The following is a 10838-nucleotide window of genomic DNA, read 5'->3' as shown; positions in this document are numbered from 1 at the left end:
TAATAAGGGCCAGCCCGCGAGCCCGCCCCTATGCTAATACCCGCCTCTCCCACAAGGCCGCGCGCCGGCGTCGACGCGGCCGGCTCTGGAGCCTTTTGTGAGGGCCGCGGGCGGCGCCGGACGGTAGCACCATGAGCGGCTCGGCCGGGGCGGCTGCGGCGTCCGCGAGCTCCGCGCCACCCGCGCAGGAGGAGGGCATGACGTGGTGGTACCGCTGGCTATGTCGCCTGTCGGGGGTGCTGGGGGCCGTCTGTGAGTACCCGGCCGGGAGGGGCCGGCCCGCCGCGCATGCGCGCCCCGCGGGACTGGGGCCCCCCCCCCCCACACCCGGGTCGGGGTCTGCGGGGCGTCGGCGGCCTGTCGGGCGGGGCGGGGCCGGCGTCTTGGGTTGCCATGGTTGCAGCCCAGGTCCGGCCGCCTAGGTGCCCGGCTGGGCTGACGGTTTCGGGAACCCCGGGAGGGAGCAGGGCCCCCGGGGAGCGCAGCACCGGCCCCGCACCGGGCGCCCCCTTCGAGGCTGCGGTTAGCGGCGCGCATGTGCGGGCCGCGCGGATTCAGGGCGCGGGGCGCGTGCTGAGCCCGCCCGGTGCGCGTCACCTGCGGCCTGGGTCGCGGGCGGGCGGCGGCCTGCCTGGCCTTGGGCGGGGACCGTCTGTACGCCGGGCGGGGGCGGGTCTGGTCAAGCTGGGGTCCGGGCAGGAGGCTTCCCGAAAGTCCGGTGTCGCCAGGGCACAGGTGGCCCCGGGGGCGCGGGGCGGGGAGCGGCGGGCGGCGGCCTCTGCCCGGGCCTTCGTTGCTGCCCCGGCTGCAGCTCAGGCGCTCCCTCCCTCTGAGCCGAGCCGCCGGACCGGGCTCCCGGGAAGCCAGGCTCTTCCCGCACGAGCCCAAGGACGTGAGGAAGGCAGATCTGCCACCGCCGCGGTCCCCAGCCTTTGCGGCACCGGGACCGGTTTCATGGGAGACAGTGTTTCCACGGACGGGGTGGGAGTGGAGCTCGGGCGGTGATGCCGGTGGATTCCTAACAGGCCACTACCTGTGCCATGCCGTGGCCCGGGGGTTGGGGACCGCATTGCCACAGATGTGAAGTAAAGATCACATGGCTGGCCTTCCAAAGGCGAATCGAAGTTGTCTGCATGATGTGAGGGGAGAGGGCACGTGCAAGGCCTTAGAAAGGGAATGTCTGTTGAGGAAGTCTGCAGGGATTAAACAGTACCCCACCAGCTGTCCTGCCAGAAGGGACCTCCTCTCGGGGTCACCTTCGAGTCCCACAGTCTTGGCAGGCGGGTGGAGGGCAGAGTGAGGGTCAGGCAGGATGGCGCAGGTTAGGAGTGTGCTGTCTGGCAAGGGTGCCCTTGTCCAGAGGCAGCGGTGAGGCAGGTCTGAGTCCCTGTCCCTGCTGTTCAGAGCAGTCACGCGTTTGACTCTGCAGGAGGGACTGGTGGGCTCGAGGTCCGGCCTCAGGGATTAGGGTGGGTGGTGCTGAGGGGTGACAGTGGTCAGTGGTGGAGAAAGGAAAGGTCCCGACTGTGGCCTGTAAGCCACCACCCTCTCTCCATCTTGGTCAGTGGCCCTGCTGACCCCCAGATTAACCCTGGAATCCCACCTAATCTGTGCTTCTCCAAGGGGGCACCTGTGCCTACCCCAGGAGTGCACGGTGCTGTGGGGGGCCTGCAGATAGATGCAGCTTCAGGAGAAGCTAAACTTATGGCATCGCCCTGAATTGTCGGTTTCACCTGCAGACTGGGGGCATTGTTATGTGAATACCAAATACCATGTACAAGGTAGAATGTAGGTGTGTTAGAGATGCAACAGGGATTCAAACAGGGCCTGGGTCAGGTTGCCCTCCTTTGGGGTGAGTGGCCTTTCCCTTGGGTCCTAAGAGCATCTGGAGGCAGATGATTGCACGGTGACACTCCCCTCACATGGAAGATGCCACCTAGGCTGAGACCCCCGAGTGGACATCTCAAACCCTTTGTTGTTAAAGGACCCCTGGCTGGAGCCTGCTGGGCTGAGCTGAGACCTGGTCCTCCCCCAAGGCTGGCTGTGGGTGGGACAGAGGGGGTGGGCTTGGAGCTGGAAGTGACCTGCTGACTGCAGCAGGAAGGCAGGCGCTGTCAGCTGAGGCCCTGCTGTCCACTGGACACTCTGCCGGGGCAGACGGTCCCCCACGATCTGTGGCTCTGGGGGACCTTGCCGTCTGAAGGCCTATGTTCCTAAGGATGTGCTGAGGATAGGTGCCACCTTTGAGTCCTGCCTTTTAGAAGGAGATCTTGGGGGCACACAAGGGCAGTCCCATTGCATTTTGGGCTCACTTCATCTGGTTTCCTCCTGTCGCCTGCTGCCTGCGTAGGGTGACACGGGAGAACGGCAGAATTCCTGACCCGTGTCAAAGGATCGGGTGCAGAGCAGCTACTGCAAGTTTAATGAGCTGGTGGCTGTTGCTGCCTTGCAGGGCCCAGCTTCCCCCACTGCCGGCTCCCTGGAACTGCCTCGTGCGCCCCTGGGGTTCTTGTGAAGCCGGCTGTAGGCTGCGGGTGGAGCAGTGTGGTTGGGAGTGAAGGAAGGTCAAGGTGCCACACTTGGGTGTCAGTGACGCCACCATCTGGGGTAGAAGAGGACACATCATCTCCCTCAGGGCCGTTTGGGATTGCAGTGGTGGGTGGGCTGGGCTGTGGGACTTGTCCATGTACAGAAGGGAAAGCTGCCCAGAAGGATGAAGAGCATGTGCCCAAGGTCACTTGGTCTTACCTGGTTCCGATCTCTGTTCCAAGAGAGGCACCCCTTGGCCTGGCCAAAATCCAAGCCACGTTTTCCAAGTCAGAGGACTTCTTGTGTGGCCAGCCCTGTGAATGGTGACAAGTGGCACTTACTGAGGACTGATTAACCTTGCGAGACATTGTCTCTTGAATCCTAACCACTCTTTGGGTGTTGTACATCTGGGGTCAGAGGGCCAGCTCCTTTGTGCCTTGGAATGGAGGGAGGGTGAGATGCCCTCACAGTCTCCCGAGCTCCAAGGGCCACCTGCAGCCTGGCCACCGCCTTCTGGGGGCCTGGGGCAAGTTGCCTCACCTCTCTGAGTCTTGTCCTTACCTGTGAGCAGTTATGTTGCCTCCTCTGTCTCAGATGACAGGGGGACCTCTGGGTGCTGCGAGAAGAAGCGGGTGCTGAGTGTCCGAAGGGATGCTCCGGATTTCTCAAGCCACCTTCCCGGGCAGCCGTCCCCGCAGGCCTCTCCCCGCTCCCTGCTCATTCCCGCCCCTGTCTCTTGCTTTCAAGCTTGTGCAGTCTCTGGCCTCTTCAACTGCGTCACTATCCACCCTCTGAACATCGCGGCTGGCGTGTGGATGATGTGAGTAGTGCGTGGCTGTCCTGCCTGCGGGGTCCGGGACGCTGGGTTTCTGGCTGAGGTGTGGGTCTTCTCCTTCACACTCCCACCTTGTCCAGGTTTCCTCACGAGGGGTCAGGGCCAGGGAGTGCTCCCCAGGCCTTTATCGGGTGCAGGGCTGAGGCCACAGACATTGCCTGAGTGTCCACTGAGTCCCATGTGTGGACACCAAACCCACTGCAATGGGGTCTTTGCCCTCTGAGAGCTCCCAGGGCTGTGGCGTGGGAGACTGGCCACTGGGGCTGGCTGAGGGGCAGGGCCATCCGGCTTGGGGGTGGGTGAGCCAGCCAGAGGTGGATGGGAGAGGCAGGTCAGAGTCCGCACAGAGCCAGCGGTCAGCACCCCCTCATGGGAGTCCTGTAGGCACCGCCTGCGGGGGTAGCTGCATCACACTGGGAGGGAAGGCGGGTGAGGGCAGGCCAGTGCAGCTGTGGCCCAATGGGACCCCCTGAGGTGTGCAGGAAGTTTCTGTGCCCCAAGAATTTGGTAGTGTCCTCAGGTGGTGCGGAGGTGGACCATATGCAGGTCCCACCCTTATGGACCTCAAGTCAGTAGAGGGACTTGGGGGCTTGCTCTGGTAGGGCCCCAAGGCCTGTGCTGGCCAGAGGCACTGGGCCGGGCTTCACGGGTGGAGTGCAGGATTGGCAGAGTCCATGGTGGAGGGCCGGCCAGCACGGAGCCCGAGCGGCGTTTGGAGGCCTGGTGTTCCTGCTTGGCGCTTGGGTGGGCTCTTGGGTGGCCTGAGCTTTGTTCCGTTTGTTAAACGGGTAAAGACAGCACCTTTCTCCCAGGCTTGGGGGCAGATGGAAGGGCCTGGTGCGTTTGACCGGCTCAATGTCAGGTAACTGTTATCCACCCGTAGAAAACACAGAGACTGGCACAGACGCCTTCAGTCACCAGTAGCTGTCCCCAGCCCAACATCGGGGCTGGGCAGACGGCTTGCTGAGTTCCTTCCCAGCTCGGGCAGTCAGCCCTCAGCGACTGGACTGGCTGGCTCTGGCTCTCTGCCTGTCCTGGGGGGGCAGCCTTTCGGCGCTGGGGCGACAGTGCTGATTGCCAGCGAGCCGCTGAGTGCTTAGAGAAACGCCTGCTGGGGCCTTCTTTCCCCCGTGTCACAGGACAGGCTAACAGGAAGCGCAGACTCTGTCCTCTGGGAGGGTTCAGCTGAGCTGGGGAGATGGGCCTGTGGGAGTGCTGGGCACAGGTGAAGTGTTCAGCAGAGGCTCTGGGCGGGGAGAAGCAGGCGCCCTGGAGGAGGAGGGGCTGGGGAAGGAGGGTGGCAGTCCTCCTGGCACTGCGGGCTGCCCTCACTCTCCCAGGACCCTCAGTCTCTGCTGTCTCTCGCCCCTGCCCCTCCAGCATGAACGCCTTTGTCCTGCTGCTGTGCGAGGCACCCTTCTGCTGCCAGTTCGTGGAGTTCGCAAACACGGCGGCAGAGAAGGCGGACCGGCTGCGCGCCTGGCAGAAGGCTGTCTTCTACTGCGGGTGAGGGGCTGCTGGCGGGGCCCCGCAACACAGTTCCCCAAAACCTTGCTGAGCAACACACTCCCGAGGGCAGATGAGGGTGTTGGGCAGAGTGGGCAGGGAGCAGGTGCATTCATTTCAGAGTAATTTGATGATAGCTGCTAGAAAAGGTGAGCCAGCAGTTGTGCATCTGGGAATTCAGCTCCCGGCTACACCGCAGACGTGAGTTCAAAGGTATATGGGCATGAACTGCAGCATTACATACTACATAGAAAAATGGGAAACCTCTGGAATTTGGATCCGTCAGCTGGGAATTGTTATGGTGGGGACATTATGGTAGGGCGGTGTGACATGCTTCTGTGCAGCCTTTCCAGAGTGTGGTCCATCTAGATATCCTGGCATGAAAGGGGAAAAACAAGAGGCAGAGTAGAAAACATCGTCTCCTAGATATGCTTTGAAACCATTTCCTGTTTCTGACAACAAAATCAATATGTGAGTCACATGTGAGTCATAAGATTGAACCAATTTCAGGATAAGTTTAATACACAGGGCCGGCGCAATGGGTCACACCTGTAATCCTAGCACTCTGGGAGGCCGAGGTGGGAGAATCACTTGAGCTTAGGAGTTAGAGACAGCCTGAGCAAGAGTGAGACCCCCTGTCTCTACAAAAAAAAAAAAAAGAGAGAGAGAGAGAAGAAAAAACTTAGCCAGGCATGGTGGTGCACACCTGTAGTCCCAGCTACCTGGGAGGCTGAGGCAGGAGGATCACTTGAGCCCAGGAGTTTGAGGTTGCTGTGAGCGAGGCGGATGCCACAGCACTCTAGCTGGAGCAACAGAGTCAGACTCCTGTCTCCAAAAAAAAAAAAAAAAAAAAACTTAGTATACAGAAGATCTTAGAACAATGCCTGGTGGCTGGCAGCAGCAGCAATATTTGTTGTTATTTTCTATATTATCTTTAGAAATAAATACGAACCAAAGCTCTCTTTGCCTTCATGGAGACCCGATAGTTTTGACAGTAAGAGCACAAGATGTGTGCTCAGTTCTGGTGGCGTCCGTTGTATTTGAGTCACAGAGGAATACAGATGTCCTTTGGGTTTTTAAAACACCATTTTAAAAATGCCACAGTAATACATATTCATTAAAAATAATTTGGAAAATAGAGAAATGGTACTCAAAGCCCCACTGCCTGTTGACCTGCTGACGTGTGCCCGTCCTATCCTAAGGAGTTTTCCAAAGCCTGTTTTTCACAGTTGCAGCCATTATAAATGAGTCTGCGTCCTGCTGTTTTCACTTAGTGCAATGAAACGTTACTTTTACTGACAGGGACATTTGCTCAGTTGCCATATCATGCATTTCTTAATTTGTTTGCCGTGGTGTGAGTCAGGCTGTGATGAACTGCCATCAGCTGAAACTTTTCCTGTTTGTGATTTCCTTAGGATTTGTTTCCAGGTACAGAGTTATTAGGTCAAAGATTGTATTATGATCGTTAAAAAGATTTTAGTGTGTGTGACTGAATTGCTTCCCATAGAGGTCACTTGCATTTCTTCCCCGGCCCCCACCCAGTGCCCAGTGCTGTGGACTGTGTTCACATTTCTGTTTATTTCCTTGTTAGCCAAGAGGTAAAATATTTTCCCATATGTTCTAGTGGCATTTTTTATTTGAATAAATTTTGGTTTTCTTTTTAACCTCTTGGTATCTTAGTGTCTATTTAGCAAGATATATGTTTTCTATATTAATGATGTTATAATCCTTTGTTACATTTGCTGCAAATATTTTTCCAGTCTGCTGTTTGCAGTGTTTTTTTTTTTTTTTTTTAAAGAGATGGGGTCTAGCTCTGTCGCTCAGGCTAGAGTACGGTGGTGCCGTTCTCCTGCCTCAGCCTCCTGAGTAGCTGGGCCTATAGGTGCGTGCCCCCACGCCTGGCTAGTTTTTCGTATTGTTTGCAGAGACGGGGTCTTGCCATGTTTCCCAGTCTGATCTTGAACTCCTAGGCTCAAGCGATCCTCCTGCCTCGGCCTCCCAAAATGCTGGAGTTACAGGCATGAGCCACCGCCCCTGGCCTGTCTTTAATTTTGTGTTGTCGAGTTTTTTTGTCCTATGATCTTTTCTTTTTCTTTATAATTTCTATTATTTTATTATTTTGAAAAAAAATTTTTTTTGAGACATGGTCTTGCTCTGTCACCTGGGCTAGAGTGCAGTGGCACCATCACAGCTCACAGCATCCTCCAACTCAAGGATCCTCAAGGGCTCAAGGATCCTCCTGCCTCAGCCTCCCAAAGTGTTGGGATTACAGGCGTGAGCCACCGCGTCTGGCCTGACATTTTTTTTTTTTTAACTACAGAAAAATCGCATGACCACAGTCCCACAAGAATGGAAATTCAGGTTGAATGCGATTGGCTGTGAGTCCATCCTCCTGCGCAGGCAGCCTCCTCTAGGGAAGTGACAGGGCGGAGTGAGTGCTGGTCTCCAGGTCACTAGGGCTTTCCAGGCTCAGTTAGCCTGGGAATTGCTGCTGGCCTGGACATCCCAGCCCGGTGGTGTGTAGGCCCCGGGGGATCCCGCCACCAGGCGGCGCCAGATGCAGCGAGGTGGACACGCACTGCGCCCAGCCTGAGCTGCCCATGGCCGTCCCTGGGTTGACCTCTGTGGCCCTTGCTGGCCGGGGTGTGGCCGGTGTGCTGTGCTGCTCAGAGCATCCCCCGGTGCTCGTGAGGTTCTGGGCACATGTTCAGTCGTCAGCGAGCCTTCTCTTGGCCCCAACCCTCCGTCACTGAGAGGCTGAGCTGCCAAGGAGTGAAGTGACCTGCACCAGGCTGGTGAGGGACCGGACAGGACACCACATTCTCTGTCCACAGCCTGTCTCTGGGCCACTGAGGGTGAAGAGTGGGGGTGTTCGACCATCTCATTACTGTTTAGCCCTTTCGGGATCACAGACCCTTTCAGAAATTTGGTGAAAGCTTTGGATCCTGTTCCCAGAAAATGTGCAGAATTTTGCAGACAAGTTCAGGGGTGTTTGAGGACGCCTGGCTGTGAACCTGTGTCCCAGTCGATTTAGGGGATCTTTCCTGCCCCCTGCTGTCTGAGAGGGTCTGGGGACTCAGGAAGGACTGTGGCGCGGTGGTGGGGGCACCCCCGTGATGTCTGCTCCTCCCCCAGGATGGCCGTGGTTCCTGTTGTCATCAGCCTCACCCTGACCACGCTGCTGGGCAACGCCATCGCCTTTGCCACGGGGGTGCTGTACGGACTCTCTGCTCTGGGCAAAAAGTGCGTGTGCAGGTCCCAGCCCTGGGGCGGGACTTCCCTTCCTGCCTCCTGAAGTCTCAGGGGCCCAGAGTGGCCCCTTTTATCCAGTGGTGGAAACAGGCGCAGAGGTTGTCAGAGACTCTCAGCAGTGTCTCTGGGGTGTTCAGCTCCGGGGCATGAAGGCGAGAGAAGGCCTGTAGCAGGGCTAGCACATGCGTGGCTCGCGAGAACCCTTTCCTGCCCGGTGCCCGCACCAGGCACCGTGGTCAGTTGCCGCCCTGCGAGGCCTCCTGCGAGGCCCAGACGGAGGCTGATTCCTGCCCAGCCTAGCATCCCAGGCAGCCTGTGCCACTCTCAGGCGATGAGGCAGCCCTCTGACACCCCGGCAGTGGTCTCTGGGGAAATCAGATGCCTGTGGGTCACGCCTGGGGCCCGGGCCAGGAGTCGGGCAGTGGCTGGGATGCCTGTGGGCTGGAGCCCGTGTGCCCTGTGATGCCGCCTCGCTCTCTCCCCAGGGGCGACGCCATCTCCTACGCCAGGATCCAGCAGCAGAGGCAGCAGGCGGATGAGGAGAAGCTGGCGGAGACCCTGGAGGGGGAGCTGTGATGGGGCTGGGGCACCCTCCCCCACGCACTCCCCTGGTTCTGTGAGAGACACCCAGGTGAGGCCTGGACGTCGACCCTGAAGGACAGTCTGGCAGAGGCGCCCTCTGCCCCATCCCCCATGCCCAGAGTCCTCTGTCTGCCCCTTTCCCACTCTGCTGGGGCTGGGCTGGGCTGGGCTGCAGGACTTGAGGCCGAACACAGCCCGCCGCAGCTCTGCACGGGCACCCCCGGCCCGCCGCCCCGCCGGATGGCTCTGTGGACTTCGCACTGTTGGCAGAGCCGCTGCTGGTTTGCCCCAGGCCTGGAGCAGCTTCCCCACACCCAGCCGGGGCCTACCTCTGTGTCCTTTGCCCGGGCACTGAGCAGAGGGGGCGCCCCAGCCCTCCCTGCAGGTGGCGGCCCTGGGCCCCGGAACGGCAGGGCTGTGTCCTGATGCTGCCCACTGGCCGCAGCCTCCCGCCACTGCCCAGGGGTGTGGCCCCCTGCCACTCTGTCTTCTGTGGGACAGAGCTCCCAGGATACACCTCTGCACCCCGAACAGCGGCCTTGGCAGTGACGGGACAGCTGGGTGGGCGGTGCTCCTTGCCGCGTTCCCTGGAATCTTGGACATGAGCCACCCTAGACACCCTGCTGCCCTGCCTCCCACAGGCCTGGCTCGGGCCGCTAGGTTTTGCCCTCCCCACCAGGCCCTGGTGCTAAGCAAGTGGGGCGAGCAGGCCCTCCCTGGCGCCCAAGAGGGGCCCCACCACTCTGGCATGGTCCGCCCGTGTCAGCAGTGGCCCGAGCCCCCACGTCAGGTACTCCTGCCCACCTGCTCCCAAGCCCTTCCCGCAGGGAACTTCTGCCTTTTCAGAGCAGGGCAGAGGCCAGAGTCACCCCCCACAGAGAGCTGTCCCTGCTGCCCCGCATGCCAGGCCCCCCAGGAGCAAGGCCCGTGCAGGGGAGAGGTGGTGCCCAGGAGTGGATCCCGTCCTCCGTCTGCCCTGTGCCCTCGGCCCGCTGGCTCCTCCGATTGCCAGGTGGGCCCCGAAGTAGCTGGTGTGGAAACGCTCGCTCCGGGCGGAGCCCCAGCCCTGCCCGGCCCCAGGCTCCCGGAGCTCAGGGACTGAGTCTTGCTGTGGAGACACCAGCCTGACGCTGTGCCAGGGCTGTTCCCAGGACCTGTCGGGCCTGTCCGCGATGGGGGCAGGAACACAGGCTCTCAGGCTGGGAGAGGGGGCGCTCGGGGCCTGCTCACGACTGCCCTGGGCACTCATCAGTGGGCTCCTGGGTCACCAGCAGCCCTCCGAGGATCCGGCCAGGCGAGCCCCAGGGTGGCAGGGGCATCACAGTGTGGCCGGCTTGGTGGGACACGTGCCTTCAGGGTTCCTCAGGCCACTGCTGGGTTCAAAGGGCTGTGTTTGTGTGTGTCTGTCTCCTCCCGAGTGTGCAGTGCTAAGACCTGTCATGCGTGTGCGTGCGTGTGTGTGTGTGTGTGTGTGCGCGCGCATGTGTGTGCGCGCGTGCGCGTCTCCTCCCGAGTGTGCGGTGCACAAGACCTGTCTACCTCCCAGAGGGCAAGGCCCTGCCTGCCCTCTGCTCACCCTTGCCCGGGGCGGTGGGCTCTGGGTCCCTCCAGCCCCTGCCCGAGGAGCATCACTGGCAGCAGGAGGAGGGGTTGGCTATGTGTCAGGAAGGTCACACCTGTGCCCTGTGGGGAAGCTGGGTGGGTGCTGGGCAGGCCATGGGGTTGGATGCAGAGGTGGACAGCCCCTTGGTCACAGGCCAAGTGGGTAGGTCACTTGCCCAAGGTTCCCAGGGAGTCCAGAGCCGTGTGGTCCTGGAGCTTGTGACCCCATCTCCCGCCAGAAGCCCCGTTAGTGGGGGGGACCCGCCAGGCCAGGAACGCCTGACCTTGTGGCCGAGGGCTCCGCTCCTGAGTGTCTGCACTGAGCCGTGGAGCCGTGTGCCCCTCACTGTTCGGCCTGTGTCTTGAGCAATAAAGCAAGGCTGGAGTCGGTGGGCTTGTTCCCTGTCGTCTGCCTGTCCCCCCTGCCTCGGGGGCCCTCGTGTAGAGTGGTAGGGATGTCCCCAGCCCAGCTGAGCAGGGGCTGTGGGCCCAGGAAGTAATCACAGGTGCCGTCCCGAGCCTGCTCAGCATC

General features: G+C 60.3%; 1 protein-coding gene across 2 annotated transcripts; it reads left to right on the top strand.

The window, feature by feature from the left end:
• The first annotated feature begins 69 nt into the window (after positions 1 to 69).
• On the top strand, positions 70 to 10696 carry CACFD1 (calcium channel flower domain containing 1). 2 transcript variants are annotated; one of them, XM_069477070.1, is made up of 5 exons: positions 70 to 252; positions 3277 to 3349; positions 4745 to 4870; positions 8006 to 8113; positions 8608 to 10696. In XM_069477070.1, the coding sequence occupies exons 1-5, from the start codon at positions 132 to 134 to the stop codon at positions 8696 to 8698; spliced, it is 519 nt and encodes a 172-aa protein (XP_069333171.1). In that variant the 5' UTR covers positions 70 to 131; the 3' UTR covers positions 8699 to 10696. The 2 variants fall into 2 exon arrangements, with proteins under 2 accessions (XP_069333171.1, XP_069333172.1); XM_069477071.1 differs by lacking the exon at positions 4745 to 4870.
• The last annotated feature ends 142 nt before the right edge of the window (positions 10697 to 10838 follow it).

The sequence above is a fragment of the Eulemur rufifrons genome, chromosome 7 (genome assembly GCF_041146395.1).
Source record: "Eulemur rufifrons isolate Redbay chromosome 7, OSU_ERuf_1, whole genome shotgun sequence".
NCBI classification, from domain to species: domain Eukaryota; kingdom Metazoa; phylum Chordata; class Mammalia; order Primates; family Lemuridae; genus Eulemur; species Eulemur rufifrons.
Note: the sequence above shows the minus strand (reverse complement) of the source record. Positions and strands in the feature narration are given on the sequence as shown.